General features: G+C 50.3%; 1 protein-coding gene across 3 annotated transcripts in view; it reads left to right on the top strand.

Annotated features, from left to right (window-relative positions):
- The window catches only part of LRRN2 (leucine rich repeat neuronal 2), a 73,031-nt gene extending 69,346 nt beyond the window's left edge, over positions 1-3,685 (top strand). For all 3 annotated transcript variants that reach the window (XM_077157527.1, XM_077157528.1, XM_077157526.1), the window contains exon 2: positions 163-3,685. In XM_077157527.1, coding sequence (XP_077013642.1) covers positions 394-2,532 — 2,139 coding nt within the window. In that variant the 5' untranslated portion in view covers positions 163-393 and the 3' untranslated portion in view covers positions 2,533-3,685. The remainder of the gene's footprint in view (positions 1-162) is intronic.
- Positions 3,686-21,657: the final 17,972 nt, after the last annotated feature.

Genomic DNA, 21,657 nt, shown 5'->3' with positions numbered 1-21,657 from the left:
TCATAGGTTCAGTCCCCTGCCCGTTACCTGAATACTCATTCTCTCCCAGCAGGTCATAGAAATGGACACTAAAGCCTCGAGCCCTGGCTCGGACCCTGCTTATCTCCTATCCAGCTCCTTTGGCCTCTTGCCACCTCTTAACTATGCATCCTCTTCTTCCAGGGCTGCCCCATGGGGCGAAGTGATGAGTGAGCAGCTCCGGCCCCAGCAGACAAGGATGAGGAGCTGCGCCCCAAAGGGCAACAAGTGATGCCCGCCCATCCCAACAGAGAATGACCGCCCTGGGAGGCTGGTGCCCCGGGCCCTGGCAGGGCTGCTGACCCTCAGCCTGCAAAACGCTGAGAGCAGGACTCTAGACTTCTCGTGGATGGTCCCCTGCTCTGCAGCGCCACTATGAGGCTCCTCGTGGCCCCCCTCTTGCTAGCTTGGGTGACCAGCGCCACCGCCGCTGTGCCTGTAGTACCCTGGCATGTGCCCTGTCCCGCTCAGTGCACCTGCCAGATCCGGCCCTGGTATACACCTCGCTCGTCCTACCGCGAGGCCACCACCGTGGACTGCAATGACCTGTTCCTTACAACGGTGCCCCCGACCCTGCCCACAGGCACGCAGACCCTACTGCTGCAAAGCAATAGCATTGTCCGAGTGGATCAGAGTGAGCTCAGCTACTTGGCCAATCTGACCGAGCTGGATCTGTCCCAGAACAGCTTTTCGGACGCCCGGGACTGTGATTTCCGTGCCCTGCCCCAGCTGCTGAGCCTGCACCTGGAAGAGAACCAGCTGACCCGGCTGGAGGACCACAGCTTTGCAGGACTGGCCGGCCTGCAGGAACTCTATCTCAACCACAACCAGCTCTACCGCATTGCCCCCAGGGCCTTTGCCGGCCTCGGCAACCTCCTGCGGCTGCACCTCAACTCCAACCTGCTGAGGGCCATCGACAGCCGCTGGTTCGAGATGCTGCCCAACCTGGAGATCCTCATGATCGGTGGCAACAAGGTGGACGCCATCCTGGACATGAATTTCCGGCCCCTGGCCAGCCTGCGCAGCCTGGTGCTAGCGGGCATGACCCTGCGGGAGATCTCCGACTACGCCCTCGAAGGGCTGCAGAGCCTGGAGAGCCTGTCCTTCTACGACAACCTGCTGGCCCGGGTGCCCAGGCGGGCGCTGGAGCAGGTGCCCGGGCTCAAGTTCCTGGACCTGAACAAGAACCCGCTCCAGCGGGTGGGGCCGGGGGACTTTGCCAACATGCTGCACCTGAAGGAGCTGGGGCTGAACAACATGGAGGAGCTGGTCTCCATCGACAAGTTCGCCCTGGTGAACCTCCCTGAGCTGACCAAGCTGGACATCACCAACAACCCCCGGCTGTCCTTCATCCACCCCCGCGCCTTCCACCACCTGCCCCAGATGGAGACCCTCATGCTCAACAACAACGCTCTCAGTGCCTTGCACCAGCAGACGGTGGCGTCCCTGCCCAATCTGCAGGAGGTGGGTCTCCATGGCAACCCCATCCGCTGTGACTGTGTCATCCGCTGGGCCAACGCCACGGGCACCCGCGTCCGCTTCATTGAGCCACAGTCCACGCTGTGTGCCGAGCCGCCGGACCTCCAGCGCCGCCCGGTCCGCGAGGTGCCCTTCCGGGAGATGACGGACCACTGCCTGCCCCTCATTTCCCCCCGCAGCTTTCCCCCCAGCCTCCAGGTGGCCAGTGGAGACAGCGTGGTGCTGCACTGCCGGGCGCTGGCCGAGCCGGAACCCGAGATTTACTGGGTCAGTCCGGCGGGGATTCGACTGAAGGCTCCCCGCGCAGGCAGGAGGTACCGGGTGTACCCGGAGGGGACCCTGGAGCTGCGGAGGGTGACGGCGGAAGAGGCGGGGCTGTACACCTGTGTGGCCCAGAATCTGGTGGGGGCGGACACTAAGACGGTTAGTGTTGTCGTCGGCCGGGCTCCCCCCAAGCCAGGCAGGGATGAGGGATGGGGGCTGGAGCTCCGGGTGCAGGAGACCCACCCCTATCGCATCCTGCTGGCCTGGGTCCCCCCACCCAATACAGTGTCCACCAACCTCACCTGGTCCAGTGCCTCCTCCTTCCGGGGCCAGGGGGCCACGGCTCTGGCCCGCCTGCCCCGGGGCACCCACAGCTACAACATCACCCGCCTCCTTCAGGCCACGGAGTACTGGGCCTGCCTGCAAGTGGCCTTCGCCGATGCTCACACCCAGTTGTCCTGTGTCTGGGCCAGGACTAAAGAGGCCACTCCTTGCCGCCGAGCCTTAGGGGACCAGCCTGGCCTCATAACCTTCCTGGCTCTCACCGTCCTTCTGCTGGCGGCCGGGCTCGTGGCCCACCTGGGCACGGGTCAGCCCAGGCAGGGGGCTGGCGGGCGGCCTCTCCTTCCAGCCTGGGTTTTCTGGGGCTGGAGTGGCCCCTCTGTCCGGGTGGTATCTGCACCCCTTGTCCTGCCCTGGAATCCCGGGAGGAAGCCGTCGAGATCCTCTGAAGGGGAGACACTGTCGCCAGCACTGTCTCAGAATTCCTGAAGCTCAGCCTGTTCTCAGCAGTAGAGAACTTTTTTACCAAAAGGGCAGCAGTCTGGGCCGGATGCCCTGCCAAGAGAGTGACACAGACCCTGTGCTCCAGGCCTGGCACCTGGACCGCTACAGATGCTCTTGGCCCCAGGGGGATGCTCCTGCAGCCTCCAAAACGCTGCCCGTCCCCTCTGTGGACCTCCTCTGCTGCCTGCCCGAGGAGCCCCTCCATGGAACAAGGAAGGACTCCGGCTGGGGCCTCCCACTCCCCGGTCATCGTGCGCCCAGAGGCTCCTGGGCCTCAGCTTGGATGTCTCCTGCCTGTGTCCCCAGGACCTCGGTCCGCAGGCTGCATCCCCCTCCTCTTCTCTTTCTTTGTACAGTCTTGGTTGCTTGCTCTTTTCCCTCTTGGGCAAGGGCTGAAGGAGGTATCTCCTTCCCATCTCGGGGGACTGCTCTCGAAGTGGAAGTCAACCCCCAGCCAGATATGAAGGACATTTGGGGAGACAGGCGCCCAGGAATGCCTCACCTTGGTGGCCCGGTCCAGTCCAGCACACAGGTTGACTTTCTATAGGCGATTTTGTACCTTTGTGGAGAGATGTGTCACCTCCCCCAACCCAATTCACTCTTTTCTCCTGTTTTGTAAAAAATAAATGATAATAACAGTAATAATGGGGAGAGAAAGAAATGAAAGGAAAGCAATCCTATGACTACTGACTATAGCTAGAGAGGTCTCTGCTCTGCTCTGCTCTGGAATCCCTTCAGAACCAGGAGGTGGCAGAGGGAGGAGCTGGGATGTGATAATAGGATGAAGAGGGGAGAGGGAAACGATGAAAGAGGGAAGAGTTTTTCCTTTTAGTTTTTAATCCTGGCCTGCCAGGAGCCTCTGGGCCTGCTCCCAGCCCCCAGAGAGTCTCTGCAGCTGTGAGCAGGAGAGCTGGGCGAAGAGGGACAAAGAACTGAAGACGCTGGCAATGGCCAAGAGCGAGGAAGGGAGGGAGGTCAGGAGTGCGGGAGGCAAGGAGAGAGGTGGCAGAGAAAAATGGAGAAAATCCTGAGATGGAGAGCGAATGGAAATTTCCATCACCAAACATTGTCACCCCTTCTACTTCTCTGATAAGCAATTAAAATTGCAAATGCAACATGTCAGTGCATAGGAAGCACTTCCCGGCCTATTTCTAATTAAACAAACCCAAGAGGCAGAGTCATGCAGAGAATTGCATCTTATCAAGACAGCAAGAACTCTGCCTCACTGGGGCAGGAGGGGGCGCGCAGGGTGATGGAGGATTTGGGGAGGGGAGGGCTGTGGGATAAAGGGATTACTGCGTTTATCTTTCCGTTCCATTTCAGTATAATTTGCAATGAGCCCGGTTTGCTTTAGCGGTATATATATATATTTTTAAACTGATTGACTTTTTAGGACCAAATGTGAACAAGAACATCTGTTGCAAGGCCAGTAAAACCAGCAGGGCAAGCGGCTGCTGTGGACCAGCCGAGGAGGCAGTGCCAGAGCCAGAGGCCACCTGGCAATGGTTTTCTTTCTGATAGGCTGGGGAAAGCTGTGGGTTTCCTGAGACCAAAAAAAAAAAAAAGAAATACCCAAACCTGAGGATCCTCCTTTTTTTTAGGGTATGTTTCACAGACTTTGGAAGCAGACCTGAAGCTACCACCGAGATTGCAGATGTAGTCACGGTGGAAGCCAGACCAGTGAACAAAGCAGAACAGTCCCCAAAGCCAGAAAGTAATGTCCCTCTCTTAATGAGCACAAAGAGAGCAGGGTTCTCTGGAGACCAGCAGCCGACAGCCAGTTTAGAAGCCTCTGGAAGAGGCCCCCTCTTCCTCAAACTTCAGCCCCCATCCGAATTACCTAGAGGGCTTGTTAGACACAGATCGCTGATCTAATCTGTTCCCAGACTTTCTGGTCTACTAGATCTGGGTGGGGCCTGGGAATCTGCATCTCTAGCACATTTTCAGGCAATGCCCATGCTGCCAGTCTGGGAGCAGCACTTAGAGCACCTTTTGACTTGGGCCTGCAGTGGCTATAGGTTTTCACCCCCACCCCCACCCCCAATTCTGCTCCAGGCCCAGCGTTTGTATAGTCTGGTACCTGGGATGGCTCTGGAAGACAGTTGAGGAAGAGGCTGGAGGCTGGCCCCTCTGCTCCCTTCCCACCGCTCTTGTGGGCTGTTCAGCCCCGTTTTGCAATGATCCCCCCCACCCCCACCCCGCCTGGATTGTGGAGGAGAGCAGGCTCCATTCTCACGTGTCCCTTCTCACGGATGTGTGTTCTCTGGGGAAGCGGGATGGGAACAGAGAATGTGTGGCTCACGTGCTTACCTCCCCTGTGGCACCCATGGCAGACACCCCCGCGCCTCGCAGTGTGCTCCCCCTGTGGGCCTTGGGGTCCTCCCGACCACATCGAGGCAGCGCTGCCATACGCCTGGAGCTGGCCTGTGGGGTTCGCCGACTCACCATCCTCCATGGAGAATCCGTCCTCCATGATCCAAAGCCCCGGTGGTGATGAGGCAGGCCTGGGAAAACTGGAGCCATGGAAATCCAGAGCCAGAAATCAACGTTGCTATTTTCTTCTGGGAGGCTGGACAGTTGCCACTTGTCTTGGCTGGTCCACATAGGATGGAGGGAGAATCAGGGTGCTGTTCCCTTAAATAAGGACCCAAACCTGGGAGAGCCTGTGGAGGCCTGTAACCCTCTCCCATCATCACAACTGCCACCCCAGAACCTCCCTACGAGCCCCTGGCTTGGGCAATAGCAACGAAAAAGTGACCACCAACAGAGCTAGAAGGCTAGCACCTTCGATCCCTGTAGCTCCAAATACTTGTAAATATGCCTGAGGTTGGAGGATGGAAAGAGGAAAGGGGTGTCCCTAACCCCTCAGCACCCCTTGCTTCCACTGATCTCTTTGCTGCCCTCATTTTCCCCAGACTCCTCAGGCACAGACAGGAAGCCTGAGAATGAATGAAAGCTGCAAGCCCTTGGAAAAGGGAGAAGATGCCCAACTGGGAGGATGGAATTCTGGCTTCCAAGCTCTAGGCACCCAGTTTCTAGCTGTTCTGCCACTTCCCAGCTGCCAGAACTCCCATTCCCTGGGGTGGGGGGTGGGGAGTCAGTAAGAGTGATTTAATCTGTCTCTCAATGAAACCCCTAGGTCCTGGACATTTTGGCTACCCCCAAGAGGAGTTACATGAGGTGAGGAGAGGAAGCTAGCAAGTATCCTTTTCTCTCCTGGAAAAGAGAGATGATATAGCAAGGACAAAGTCAGTTGGGGAGAGAGGAAAAGGCACTTTGGAGGTTGCTATTGCCCAGAATAGCTAGGAATTAGGGAAATGAGCAAGTGACCTCTCCCTGGCACAGAGCTGGACACATTGCTCAGGTGTGTTTTGACCGGGATGTATAGCGGGACCATCCCCTGCCCTCCTCACACCCAGTATATCAATTAGCACAGTCTAAGGTAGCTTTTGGAATCAGTTTTCACAGCCAGCTGAGTATGTGGGCAACTCAACATGCACGGTTTGAACAAACAAAACAGCTATTAAGCCTGGTCTGTACATTTTAAATGATTTTTTTTAACCCCCAATAGATCTTTATTTCTTAAGATTTAAAATCTTAAGCTCTTGCTTTGGGTCACTTGTTTCAATCTATTGAGATGAATTTTAAAACCCAAGCCAGTTGTTGAGCCCATTGGTTTTCCCTCCCAAGTGCCTGCCACTGCAGATTCCATGCTGCCTTCTGTGTGCTCCTCCACGGCTCGCGAGACTGTGGAGCAGAGTGGGTCAGGACTCAGCCCTGCGGCTCCCTGCTGCCCGATACTGGCCCATTAATCAACACGTTGGCTCTGGCTGCTCAGCCAGCTGCAAACTGCCTAAATATACGCTCCTGCAGCCCGCATTTCTGCATCTCGTCTGTAAGGTTGTCAAGCAGGCTCTGTGGGGGGCTGTACTGAAATCAGGATAGTGAGTCTGTGGTATTCCCGGGAGCCCTCAGTCTGGTCACCAGATCACAAATGTCAAACGTACCCTGGACTGCAAGGGTAGTGCAGAGGTCGAATTCTCGCGTGCCATGCGGGAAACCCGAGTTCGATTCCTGGCCCGTGCAACTCCAAGGCCCTCCCCAGCCCCCCAAATCAACAGATGGTGCTGCAATAATGAGATAGTTGTATGGAAAAAGAATGAAATGTGACCCCTACCATACGATATACAAAAAAAAAAAAAAGTAAATGAGACTGGCTGTTGCATGGAGTGACCAGTTTATCCTGGGGGCTTCCCCAGTCTGAGTGCTGAAAGCACCACGTCTCAGGAATCCTCTCACTACTGGGCAAACTGAGCAAGTTGTCACCCTAGTTTAGTGAAGTGTGTCTAAGTATACTCAAGCCATCTTTCTTCCTCCTTTTCTTCTTCTTCTGCATCCCTTTCCCCCAATCAACAACTATTCAAAGAGCCCAACTATGTGGTAGACACCATTCCAGGAACTGGGGATATAGACAAAAAGCCCCGAGCCCATGGACCTTGCATTTTAGTCAGGGGAGAAAGTTGGCAAACAGGACACATAAGGAAAAAGAGACGACATGGTGGGTGGTGATGAGTGGGGGTGCAGAGGCATGGGAGATAGGCTGGTCGGGAATTGTAAGGACTTTGGCTTCTCCTTTCGGTAAGAGGGGTTGCCGCTGTAAGGCATGATTTAACTCAAGATCTCTGCATGTTGGGAACAGTCTTGGGGTAGAGGGGTGCAAGGGCAGGAGCTGGGAAACCAGGTAGGAAGCTACTGCAATAATCATCTTGGTTCAACTATCTCTTCTAGAACTTTGCCAGGCATGGACATTAAACACACCTGCTTTTTTTCCCCCTAAATCTGTCGTTTCCCCTACTTTGTTTGGAAATGGAAGCCTCATGCACTATTTTGCAGGCTCTGACCCCTCTCCCGTTTCCTGAGATTCATCCAAGTAAAGCTCACGTAAATCAAAGCCCCACCATCGCATCTGTCAGTTCTGTCAGGGCCCCGAGTTGCAACAGAGAGACTGAAACTCACTTCAGGCAGTGAGGACTGATTGGAACTGGCCTGCAATTCCATCTGAGTTGTTGAAGGTGCAGCATTCTGGGGGAGATAGAGCAGCGAGGCAACAGGCGCGCTGTTCTGTACTTCTGTTAACCCTATAGCAGTTGCCCAGACCTGGTGTCTGCTTTCCCTCTGGGTGACTTTTCCAAAAGAACCTTTATGCCTTCCTCACGAGATTCACACATCCCAGAGCAAGCTGGCCTTTAACTTTCCCGGTGCCTCCTAACCCATTTGGGTTATTCTTTTGCAGCCATCCTATGTAAAGAACCTTCCTTTTTTTTTAATCATTGTATTTTTGATGCAATGATAGCAATAATGGCCCACGGTGACGGGGCGTTTACCACGGACCAGCCACTTTGGTAGGCATTTCACATGCACCATTTCATTTCATTCATGGCTACCTTACAAAGCAGATATTACCCCCATTTTACAAATTCAGATATTAGATCTCAGCAAGGGTAAGTGAGCCATTCAAGGTCACACAGCTATTAAATGGCAGTCAGGATTCAAATACCGTCTCATTTCAAAGGCTCATTTTTAACACCTCTGCTCTACTTTATTCGTATCATATTCATATACCTTATAAGTATGTCAATAGTTTTTTGAGAACACGAGAACTTTTAAAGATCTGTGCATGAGCCAGCTCCCTGTGCAGCCACTTTTATTTTTAGATGCTGCCCTCTTTTTTTTCACCCAGTGGGATAATTTGTGACTTTATCTTCAGGACTTCAGTTTTAAAGCCTCTTGAACTACATTCCCTTGAGAATCACAGTTTATGATTTTTTTCTCCAAATTTTTGAAAAATGCCTTTTAGAAGTCTGGGCATGAGTCTAATTATCCCCCTCATCCTTTCCTTCCCTAGATACCGTAACTCTAAAATGCGGTAGCGGCTTCCTCTAGAGGTTCCAATCACTCTCGTCACCAATCAGTTCTTCTCTGTTGGTCAGAATTAAGTGCCGAGCAGCCTGTGCCCATGAGCTTCCTTTGCTTCTGAGCTCAGATGTCAGCTGAGCAAGTCAGGAGCTCACGAGAGGCTCAACACTGAGCCAAGTGAGGCACCAAGCCAGAATCCAGGAGGGAGGAGGCCCCCATCACTGCCTCCGCATTGGTTGGAGAACATGCTCCTCGTGACCTCCTTCTAGCCAAGTGGCCTGTACCGTGGTCGCACCACGATGCCCTCCTGAGCCGTTTTCCTCTTATCTCATCCAAAATCTGGTTCTGCTGCTTCTTGACCTCCCGTTGCCCTGTTACAGTCATGCGTCAGTAACCCGCATGCCGCCCCCACCACATACTCCAAATCTTCGCGCTTCTCCAGATTCCCTTTCCTCCAATCCCCAGCTGGGAGAGCCGAGGGTACCTCTCTGCCTTATTGGCAGAAATTTCCAATCACCATAGCCCCCACCTGCAGCATCACTGCACGCGAAAAGAGACTCGAGTTGCCTTACTTTGGGATGTCTCAGAGCTCTGAAAGAATCTTCATTTGAAAATGGCAGCATCCTTGGCCACAAGGGAGCACCGGTAGGTTGAGGCAGTGCTAACGTGCTGTTCCTCGTCTCCCACTGCCACCCTCAGGAATCAAAGACGGCCTGGCCATCAGCCAGTGAGGAGGGAAGAAAGAATCCAGCCTAAATCAACATAAGAATAATGTCGGGCAGGTTGTGATACATTTCTAAGCTCATTGGCATCCACTTTCTATTTTCTTTTTCAGTGTATTAGGCAGAACCGATATTATTTTTATGCCCACTTTACAGGTAAGGGAACTGAGGCTTGGAAAATTTAAATAATTTTACCCGAAGTCTCACAACCATTAACGGCAGAGTTGGAATTTGAACCCAGGTCTATGTGGTTCTGAATTTCAGTACTCTATTCATTTAACCGCACTACCTTCTACGTAAAGTACAAGGAAGAGAGTGGACTGCATCATTTTCAAGGGTGGGCAGTGTTTCCACACCATGGTAATCAGGCACTAACTACAGAAATTAAAGAGAAGACAGTACCACTTGCATTGACTAGGATTATGGGCACTGGGCTATCACAGCTAGGAGCAAGAGCCCACAGGCTGATCCTGGGACTCCTGTGGGGGTGGCCTGGCTGAGACCCAGGAACCACAGCTGAGAGTAGGAGGTGGGGTAAGTGCATCATTCTAGAGTTCAAAAGCATAGCTTGGTAAAATCTAACTTTTGCAGCTAACGCCAGCCTCAAGTAGCCATCTGATTCGCCTTCTGCCTTCAAATGACCAAAATAGAACCCAGGTCTCCTGACTCAGGCCAGGGCTGGATCAAAAGTCCTGGGAAGGCAGGGAGGAACCGATGGCCCTGACTCCTTAGAGACCCTCCAGCTAAAGCTGATGCTTGGAGGATGAATTTAGAAAATCTATGAAGCTCTATAGATGGCTGGTGAATTTTTCTGTGTAACTGCATATATGAATTTTTCGGGAGAGAGAACACCTTGGATTTAATAAGATTCTGAATCGAGTCCAAATACTCAGAAAGGTCAAGCACTACTACATTAGACAGTCCAAAGGTCATACTCACAGCTGCAAGAGTCGATGCTACACTTGGAAGTTGCCAAGGGAAACAGGGAGCCGCCCACAACAATTTGAGGGTCTGTCGGGAGGGATTCGATTGATGAACATCCACCACCCCTGCACTAAATGGGATTCAGATTCCATATATAGCTATCTCATTTAAAATAAGGGGGGAAAAGTGGGTTTCCAGTGTTTTTATTTGCAGAGCAAGGGCTCCTATGTCTGCCCCTAACTTTCAATCAAAGCTTCAAGCTTGCAGCCCATCAAAACCTATAAGCTTCTTGGAACTTCACTGATACCACCCCTCCCCATCTCAGTTCCATGGGTCCCCTGTCCCTGAGAGCCATATAAAACCTCCCTCAGCAAGCCACCAACTTCTATCTGACCACCAAATGTCTGCAGAGGGCATAGAATTGGCCCAAGTGCGATGAGTAACCCAGTCTCCAGCCCTTCTCCTCTTTAACCTAGGTAGATTTGCATTGCCCATCCTGCTCAATTTCTCCTTTCTGCCCCTTCCTCAATTCCCTCAATGTCTGTGACACCTCGCCTTGCACACATATGAGCTCAGGGCGCACATGTGCATGGACATGTGCTCGCACAACACACACAACTTTGTAAATGTCTTTTGCAGCTCTGCTCCAGTCCCCCATTCTACACACCATCTGCCAGGAGCTATTTTAGGCACCTAATAAAACTGTTTTAGAATGAATTCTGGGGTGTGCTGCCCTTTACTTCCCCAGGGCAAGAGCAAATGGGCTCCAGATGGAGCTACATTTTGGCAGCAAGGAAGGATAGGAAGAAAGAAAGGGTCCTCCTAGGGTGAAGGAGACCCCAGACACCTCCCAACTAGCAGTATGCTGCGTGTCAGTGCTAGCCACAGAGGATGATAGGTGAAAAAGGTGGGACCTACAGGTCTGGACTGATGCAGAGGGTGAGCCTTCAAATCCCTGCTCCAATCCTTTCTATCTCTGTGTTGAGTCAATGACTAAACCTCCCTTCCCCCACATCGACTAATGAGATCTACTAGTACCTAACTCAGTGTTACTCAAACTTGAGCAGGCATCAGAATCCTCTGGAGGGTGGTTGAAATGCAAATTACTGGACCTCAACCACAGAGCTTCCAGTCTGGAATGGGGATTGAAAATTTGCATTTCTCACACAAGTTCCAAGGTGATGTTGCCAGTTCAGGGACCACACTTTAAGAGCGAGTGTAACGCTCCTGGCATACAATAAGGTAGTAAGTGGTTCTCAGCCTTGGCTGTGCATTAGAATCACCTGGAGAACTTTAAAATTCCCTATGTCCAGCACCGCAGACCAATTAAATCAGTTAAATCAGTCTCTAGGGGTGCGATACATACATTGATACTTATTTTTCAAAGCTCCTCATTGACTTCAATGTGGGAAGCTGAGAGCCACTGGAGCAAGCACCGCATACATTAAAATACCTATTTGACCTACCCATCTGCTTCTCTTTTCAGGGCTCTCCTCTCCTCTTCTTTTCTCAGGGTCCTGTCTCCCACTCTAGCTCCTGGGGAAGGACAGGTGGCAAAGCCTAAACTGGACTTCAGCTTCTAGAGCGGCCAGGTGCTGAGTGCCAGGTGGAAGCTGAGAGCCAGTTCACTCATTGAATCGCTTATCCACTCAGATACTCATTTGCTTATTAATCATCAACCAAACATGCTATCACTGTATTTACTAGGTGCTCGAAGGACGCAGGCTTGAGTAAAATCTGTCCTATCCTTAGGAGTTGATAACATGGCAGAGAAGGTGCAGAAGAACAGATTCTTGGGTTTAGCAGAGTCCTCCAGCCTAACCTCCACCCAACACAGAGATTCTCTTTACAATCTCCCCATCAAATCATTCAGCTTTAAAAATCCATCAGCTCATGAGGCACCTATTGCAGTTCAGCAGCTCCACTTGGTAAGAAGGTCTTAGACTGAACTGCAGCCCCCAGTCCTAGATCTCCCACTGATTAGTTCTAGCTCTAAACTCCAGAAGCTTCTCATCCCAGGCCTCCCCTCCCACATGACGTGACTGCAGCCGTGTAGAGACTCTTTCCATGGTAGGGCGCAATTATAACCTGTAAATCGAGAGAATAGCCATAATTTCCATCAGAGTGTCATAAGGACCGTACAAGGCCCCTCGTTATCTGAGTATTTGCCCTCCTGTGCTCACAAGGGTGTACAGGAAACGAAAGTCAACTTAATACAAAAGTAGTTTCTAACTAACTGACCACACTCTAACCTCAGCCCCTCACTCAAATGTTCTCTCCTATTTAACCCCGGCCTCAGCTGAACCCAACTCACTGTGCCAAAGGTCTTTTGCCAGTTTCTGCTGATTTGGGAAGGAACCACCACACAAAGCAAATATAATGCAAAGCCATTAAAAAATGACATTGTACATCTTACCAAAAAAATGCAGATTTTAATGAAGTTGAAATCAATGTTGGGGAAGTGTTCAAATAGCACACAAAGGCCATTGAAAAAATAATAAAAATTAACAACCGAAGAAGAAAAAATCAACAAGAAGCATGACACCATAGTTGTTGCAAATAAATGATTTAGATATAAAAAATTAAGATAGGCCCATGGAAAATGGATGAAGTCCTACACTATTTTTGTAAAACAGTCCTTTTTAAAGATCCTGCTACAAAAGTCAAACAAGAAGTGGAGAATGTTTCCCTCAAAGAGTCTACCATTTCATTAGAGAGTGAAATTTTATCCAGTGAAATAAAGTATGTATTATTTCAATACTACAAAATAGCAATGATCAAGAGCTGAGCTGAGAGGAACTCAGATGAAGAGTTGAGAAGAGGAGAACCAGTGAAGACTAGTATGGTTTGTGAAGGCTTTGTTGAGAGGAGAGGCTGGGCTTGTTTTGAAGAAGCATGCACACGCCATCACACCATGTGTGTTCCTGCCCGTCCCCTCTGCGGGGAGGACATCCTAGTCAAGAAAGGCCCAACAAGCCTTGGAAAACCCAGTACATCTAAACACACCGAGCACATTGAGGAATCAAATCTCAGCTTGTAGGGTCAAGGTCCCAGGACCATAGATACGCAATAAACCACGTCCTGTGCCAAGGAAAGCCCAGGATTCAAAGGACCCCCTCGGGTGAAGGGGAAGGGAAAGGGCACGTCTGAGAAACCCCATAAGCCCCTTGGTGCCCTCAGTCCAGCCCATATGGATGTGCTGCCAGCAGGCTACCGCCCTGGATTCCCAGTGGGTCTGACTATTTAGCCAGGGGTGGGGACCGGGGAGATGGGAAAGGGCAACGTTCCATTTGCACAAGAAGAAAATCAGTCACAAATGCAAGGTAGTGGGAAATGAGGAGAGGAGGGACGGCCTCTTCCCCATTCTGGCCAAGGCTGCAAAGAAAACCATTAGCAGCCTTCCCCTCCTTACTGACTTTTTCCCATATGGTCAAGGGAGACTTCCCACCAATCGATCACCCATCCTCTACCTCCAGCTGGAACTTAGCTAAAGTTAGTTGGCTGAAGAGACAGAGCAGGAAGGAGAAATAAGGCTGTTCCCCTAGACAACCCTAGATGAGTAGGGGACCCAAAGCAACACCATGTTTCTCGCCTCTCAGCCTCCCCACTATTTTTACAGAGAAGAAACTAGGTTCAGGTTAATGAGATTATGGGCAAAGTGAGATGCAAATATGTGCAAAGAGAGGAGATAAAGGTGTAAGTGTGTGGAGGAGGTTCAGAGAGAGGAAATAGCAGCTGTGACCCATGGTCGTCTTGGTACCAGCTAAATGCTCAGCTTCTTCTCATCCTTCTCCCCACCTCTGCCTCTCTGAGTCTCCACCAGCCAGGAGAAGGGGTGCCTGGGAACCCAGTGTTTGTACCTGGGGCAGCTCAGATGAGGGGCGCCTGATTCTGCATTGACCCACTCTCACTTCAGCAGATATACTAGTTCCCCCACACACACCCTCTGCTCCTCCACCCCTGCTTTGCTTTTCTGAAGGGGTTACTGAGCACGAGGGGCTCCCTGAGGGCCCCGGCACCACTGGACTTGGAACAAGAACCAGGACCTCAGTCTGGTTCAACTGACTGCAGCCCTGGTCCTCCCTGCCGTCTCAGAACCTCCCACTTCCTTTTCTGGTTGACTCACATGATTACTAAGTTCCTGAGTCGGCATGCCCTCCAGCAGGCCTGGGGGAGAAGAGAAAACAAGGGCTTTCAAGGCAACGAGTAAAACAAATGCCAGGAGCAAGGATCCTCAAGGAACAGCTCCTACTGCAGGAGCGCTCAGCAGTGGGACAGAGAAGTGCCCGTTTTCAGCCCCTCCTGAGCTGGCTGCATAAATCAAGTGGTCAGAAGCACAGTGCCAGGAGATGAAAGGGAGAGGCTGGGCTGAGGCCAGGAGGCACTGGGACAGCCTAAAGCCTGGCCTCCCTGCCTCCCTCTAATCCGTGGTGGGGAGTCAGCAGCCACAGGTCTCTTTCTAAAATGCCAATCTGGTCCCCTCACGTCCCTGCTTAAAACGTTTCAGTGGCTCCCACCACCCTCCGATTAAAGTGCAGACTCCTTGACACAGAATTCCAGCCCTCTGTGATCTGGTCACTGCCCACCTCTCCAGTACATCTTCTGCTGTTTCTCTCCCTCCTGCTCTGTGATCCAGACACACCAAATGTCTTTCATTTCCTGGAACATCCCACACTCACTGTCTCTATTGGGCCTTCATATGCGATGTTTTCTCTGCTTAGAACATCCTCTCTCACGCCCCTTTCCCCTCCTCTTCATCAGGCTGATTTCCAGTCATCCTTTGGGTATCAGCCTAGATATCACTTCCTCCAGGGAGCCTTCCATGATCTCCTCCATTTATGAGTCAGGGGGCTTCTTCTCAGTCTACCGAGTTTATCACAGGATTATCACACTGTGTTGTGTTGATAGGTTCCTTGAGGAGAGCAGTTTCCTGTTCACATTTTATTCCTAGCACCTAGACACTGCCCGGCTCAGTATTCATTAAAAATTCTGTTAACTTTTTAAATGAATGAATGAATGCATGAGTAAATAAATGAAGGACTGAAAAATGAGGCTGAGGAGACCACGGTACAGTGCTTGGGGGTGGGGGTGGGGCCGTTGAGGGTCAGACTTCCACCCTCCCCTCCCCCAGCATAACCATAAAGCTCCCTAACATACAGTCACTGAGGTCAAATTAAAAATTAGCCAGACCATTTGACTTCTTTCTTGCCTTCTGTACTTCAATGTCTCCCCAAAATTATGGTAAAATGAGGGTAGGCAAAAGAGGCACACCCAAATGAAACACAAATCATTAAATTTCTTTGGAAAGCTTTCTCCTGCCCGGTGACCTGAGCAATGAAGCGCTTTTGGTATTAAAGCCCCTCCCAATGGCCACGCCCTGCCCCTTTCAGCCCCTCACCGCCTCCCGCCACCCCACCCCTGCCTCCTCCTTCTATTGCTGGGAGACTCTGTTAGCTATAGGAAGGTCTCCCCAGAAGACAGCTCGGCCCAGAGGCCCAAGGAACCAGGTGTGACAGTGATGTATCTCTCAGAGGGCAGCTCTAATTGGCCCGTCCCCCCAGGGTGTACAGACTTAGCAAGACAAAAATCTCCTCTACAGCATCCTGAATCTTTTTCTTGCCGCTGATGAACAGCAAGTCCCTGAACTGGGAACTTTCAGAAGGGAAGAGCAATAGTCCTGGGAGAGGAGCGGAGAAAGGGATCCATCCAGAAATGCCAGCCCTCTCCCCCAGGCACCGCAGAGCTCGCACGTTTTGGGAATGCAAAGTAGTAGGAATTTAATCTACGTATTATTGTCGTGATCGCTCTAACGAATAAGGGCATGCAGGGTCCCAAAGAGCTTACGTCTCTGTTAGCCCTTTCTCTCCCACGCCACCCTGGGGGGAGCAGGGGAGGACAGAAAAGGTAGGGTCTCCTGACAATAGCACCAGCTGTTATGTATGAAGTGTCCCCTGTTATTTGCGAAGTGTCCCCAGCGAGGCAGGTGTTGTGCACAAATCATCTTCCACCCTCCCAACCCTCCCAGGGGGTGGATAGTTTTCACTTCATTTTATAGATGAAGAAACCAAGGTCTGGAAGTTTATGTACTTACCCAACATCCTCAGGATTCAAACTGGAGCCTGATTCCAGAGCCCAGGCCCTTCCCACCCCCTGTGCCATCTTCGCACGGGGCCCTTGTCACCCAGCAAGGCAGGGGCATCATCAGGACGGAAGCCCAAGATGCCCGCGCTAGGCCCAGATGCCCGCTGGGTGGCTTCCAGGCCTCGTGGCCAACCTCAGACATCGATGGACCAGGGGCCAGGAGAGAAACTCAGTGCAGGATTGTTGGAGCTGACAGATTCCAAGAATGTGGCATCTGCCCCCTTCATATGAGAGAGGAGAAGATGCTGCTGCTGAGGGCCCCCTTGGGCGGGGGTCAGACTGGGGAATGCACCTGTGTCCTGCTGCAGGCGCCCACTGGGGCTTCACGGGGAAGGGAGGGGGTGGCAGGGTCACACATTTCCAGGCTGTTCTAGTTTGCTAGCTGCCGGAATGCAATATACCAGAAACGGAATGGCTTTTAAAAGGGGAATTTAATAAGTTGCTAGTTCACAGTTCTAAGGCTGAGAAAATGTCCCAATTACAACAAGTCTGTAGAAATGTCCAATCCAAGGCATCCAGGGAAAGATACCTTGGTTCAAAAAGGCCGATGAAGTTCAGGGTTTCTTTCTCATCTGGAAAGGCACATGGTGAACACGGTCAGGGCTTCTTTCTCATCTGGAAGGGCATGTGGCGAACATGGCATCATCTGCTAGCTTTCTCTGAGATGGCTTCCTATTTCATGAAGCTCCCCAGGAGGCGTTTTTCTTCTTCATCTCCAAAGGTCACTGGCTGGTGGACTCTCTATTTTGTGGTGCTGCAGCGTTCTCTGTTCTCTCTGAATCTCTCATTCTCCAAAATGTTTCCTCTTTTATAGGACTTCAGAAACTAATCAAGACCCACTCAAATGGGTGGAGACATGTCATCCCCTAATCCAGTTTAACAACCATTCTTGACTAAATCACATCATCCAGGGAGATGATCTCATTACAGTTTCAAACATACAGTATTGAATAGGGATTATTCTACCTTTATAAAATGGGATCTAAATTAAAACATGGCTTTTCTTAGGGGGTATGCTTCCTTTCAAACCAGCACACAGGCCATTGTGTACGCCCACGTTCTCTGATGCCCAAGCTCCTGGGCCACGCCCCTAAAGTCACAGCTCTCTGCCTGGGAGCCTGGCTGGGGCTGGATGCTGTTCTTACCGCCAGCATCCAGTAAGCCTGCTCCCCTGGAGGCCAGGCTGGTCTGACATCAAGGTGTCCCTATCCCATATTCCCCAAAAGAGGCAGGCGCGCACACGCACAGGCGCTCAATTTTTCCTGCCCTGCCCCAGCGCCACCATCGTGTCCTTCTCTAAGAAAGCCTGTCTCCCACAATAGCCATTAAAATGAACAGATCTGAGATGCAAGTTGGAGTGGAAAATTTTAAATGACCAGCCTGCTCCCCTCTGTCAAGAACCTGTCTGTCAGTGCTACTCCTCCTCTCCCCCCAACCCAGGGACCCTCAGCCTTATAACCCTCACATTTGCACAGCACTTACCGGCTCACAAATCCTCTTCAAATCCACAGCCCAGTCCAGTGAGGTGGGCAGAGCAGAAATCATCTCTCTAATTGGCCAATGCAGCACATGAGGCTCAGAGAGATTAGGCAGCTTGCCCTAGGTCACACAGCTGGGACTTGAACTTAGATCTCTTTCTACCATCGCACCTAAAATCACTTTTCTGTTGACAGAGCAGCAAGCATTTCTCTAGCTACAGGGAAAACCCCAGGCTGCAGAGCTACGGTGCTGTGGGGACACAAGTACCTGTGATGAGAGAATGCAGGGAAGTCTTCCTTTCCCCCTTCCTCTAGAAAGAGAGGCCCCGAGGGGTGTGCCCTGAAAAGTCTATAAGTGTCATGGTGCCTCAGATCCCCCTTGTGCCTCTCAACAGACACTCTCAGTCTCCTTTTTCAAAAGAGAGGGACATGATAGCACCCAGGACAGAGGGCAGAGCAAGGAGGTGGGTGAGGAACAGCAGAGCTACCTTCCTTCCTCCTCCTCCTGTGAGCACTTGGGCATCCCCACCTCTTATCCAACCCCTCCCTTACCAGTTGTATTAGTTAGGGTTCTCTAGGGAAACAGAATCGACAGGGAACACTCGCAAATATAAAATTTATAAAAGTGTCTCATGTGACTGTGGAAACGCAGAGTCCAAAATCCTCAGGGCAGGCTGTGGAGCCGACAATTCCAATAGATGGCCTGGACGAACTCCACAGGAAGTCTCACCAACCAAAGCAGGAAGAGAGCCTGTCTCTTCTGAATCCTCCTTAAAAGGCTTCCAGTGATTAGATTAAGCATCACTCATTGCAGAAGACACCCCCTTTGGCTGATTACAAATGGAATTGGCTGTGGATGCAGCTGACGTGATCATGATTTAATTCTATGAAATGCCCTCATTGCAACAGACAGGCCAGCACTTGCCCAACCAGACAAACAGGTACCACCACTTGGCCAAGTTGGCACATGAACCTGACCATGACACCATTGTTCCCCTCTGTCCTTCAGGAGCCACATTAAATCTTAACTGGGAGGAAAGCTGAGACAAGGAGCATGCAGTTACATGCAAGGAGCATGCAGTTAGGTGTGAGGAGCGTGTTAGTGGAGAGCAATAAACACACACACACACTCAGAGGCTGGAGAGGACTCCTGGGCTCCGGTGAAGCACAGTGTGCGGATTCCTTACAGCCTTGGCACAGGATACCAGAATAGGGCATTGGAGCTCCTGGTTTTCCCTTTAAGTGCAGGCTCCTAATTTAACTCGTTGCCCTGGAGGATGGAGGAATGGAGAGAATGTCTGGGAAACCATCTCACGTAGAAAGCACAGTCTGGAAGATGCTTTTTCAAATGAAATGAGATTCAGTCATATCCAAATAGGAGTGGAAAGGCCCACATTGATGTGGCTGAGTCAGGGGTTCAACAGCTGTTCCAGCAGATTACCCTGCCACATCACACATACATGCACACACACACATGTGCATGCACACTCACACACCACAGCGTCCCTCTAGAAGACACAGTTCCCAAACATCAGCCTACAAGCCAAGAGCAGCCCTCTATATCACGTGCAACCTCCTCTCACCTCCCTCACTGCCCTAGTACTTAGACTCAGAGACCAGAATCTCATATGACTCAAGCCAGACCCAGGGGAGCTTCCTGCTCGTGCCCTCTCATATAATTTTCTGCTTTGAGCTAAGCTCCCCAGAAATGCAGCCAGGCAGCCCAGAGCAGTGGAAGAATTTTCCTTGCCCAAAAAGCTAATGCAAGGTGAAGTGGCATTATTAACAGTATAGTGTCTAGACAGGAGTTAATGGGAGTGGGCTTCCTGCACTGCTCAGCCTTCACCTTGCTCAGCCTGAGAGCCCCTTGCTAAGAACATTGGTAAACTTGAGTCCCTTCAGTGAGGACACCCGGCACAGGGGGCCTAGATGAGATCCTTTCCCACTTGTGGTCTCTGAGATCCATGTCCAGGCAGCTGTGGGATGGTCACACAGAAGAGGGAGGGGAGTGTTCTCAGAGGTTTCAGAGAATGAATTCATGTGAGCTATGGGGAGGTGGGTTTCAACTCAATGTAAGAAAATTTTCTAACAGAGCTAATGATAGCATGTCACAATATATATTCAGACAGTATAGCAAAATGTTTAAGAGCTTCAGCTACAGAGTCAGATACACCTGGCTTCAAATCCTAGCTCTGTCATTTACTAATTGGGTGATTTTGAAGAAGTCACTTGAAACTCAGTTTCTTCATTGGTACATAAGCACAATCCTACTTCACTCCATAGGTTTGGAGATTAGACGATGCATATAAAATAGAGGGCCTCGCAATAGTAAGCACTTGATAAATTTTAGCAAGAGTTATTGTTATATGTAATAACAAGCAGAAGTTGAATGGTACCAATCAGTGGATACAAACGAAGATAGTTCCATAACAGTTGAGGATGTATCTACATAACTCTGAAATCTCTCCCAACTTTAAGGATATACAGATTCTTTCTTTTTTTTTGCGGGGTGGGGTGCATGGTCAAGGAATTAAACCCAGGTCTCACGCATAAAGGGTGAGCATTCTACCACTGAACCATCCATGCACCCCAGGGTATACAGATTCTTTAATTCACTTATTTTTCTTTTCTCTTCATTCAACAAATGAAACTCTCTGAGAGAGAAACTATGTTAGACCCTGAAGATACAACTGTAAGATACTCTCTCATGCTTTCCTCCGTTCCCTCTAAGACCCCTTAATCACTTTTGGTTTTAAAACCCTCCTTATATGATCAGAAAAATGTACTGGGGGTAGGCAAAGGTGGTTCCGTGGCAGCATTCTTGCTTGCCATGCCGGAGACCCAGGCTCGATTCTCGGGGCCTATCCATGTTAAAAAAAACACATGTATTGGGGATGCTGGCTTAAGGAACGGGCTTCAGATAACGCATTAAAATATCAAAATGTTCCAAGTTTCAACAAAAGATTACAAAATATACGAAGAGACAGGAAGTGATAACCTGGCAAAGGAGAGGATTAAAGCATTACAAATCATCGAGGAAGAACAGACCTGGGACATATCACACAAAGATTTTTTTTTTTAAATGGCCCCAACAATGTTCAAAGAGATAAAGACAAAGAATTAATGGAAATCAGGAAAATAATAGATAAATACCAAGAGACTATCAATAGAGAGATGGAAATTTTGAAAAGGAACCGAACAGTAGAAGAAATGTGAAATTCCCCAGAAGGATTCAATAGCAAATTGAAACTGGCAGAATAAAGAAACAGTAAACTTGGAGATAAGATCATTGAAATCATCCAGATTGAAAAACAGAAAGAAAAAAGAATGAAGAAAAGTAAACAAAGACTGAAGAACCCATGGGACACCATCAAGCGTACCAATATATGCATTGTGGAAGTCCCAGAAGGAAGAAAAAGGAGAGAAGGAGGGAGGGAGAGACAGAGGGAAGGAAGGAAGGAAAGAAGGAAGGAAGGAAGGAAGGAAGGAAGGAAGGAAGGAAGGAAGGAAGGAACGAAGGAAGGAAGGAAGGAAGGAAGGAAGGAAGGAAGGAAGGAAGGAAAGAAGAGAATACTCAAGGAAATAATGGCCGAAAACTTTCCAAATTTAACACATGAATATACACATCCAATATGTTCAACAAACTCTAAGCAAAATAAACCCATAGCATATTATAATCAAACTATCGAATGCCAAAGATAAAGAGAGAATTCGGAAAGCCACAAGAGAGAAGCAACATGCCACGTACAAAGGATTCTCAATAAGACTGCCAATTTCTCATCAGAAACCATGGAGACAAGAAGCCAATAGGATGAAATATTTAAAGTGCTGAAATAAAAAATTGCCCACCAAGAATTCTATATCTAACAAAACTGTCTTTCAAACATTAGGAGCGATTAAGATATTCCCAGATAACCAAAAGCTGAAGG

This window comes from Tamandua tetradactyla, chromosome 4, assembly GCF_023851605.1.
Source record: "Tamandua tetradactyla isolate mTamTet1 chromosome 4, mTamTet1.pri, whole genome shotgun sequence".
Taxonomy (NCBI): Eukaryota; Metazoa; Chordata; class Mammalia; order Pilosa; family Myrmecophagidae; genus Tamandua; species Tamandua tetradactyla.
This window is presented reverse-complemented; position numbering and strand designations above follow the sequence as displayed.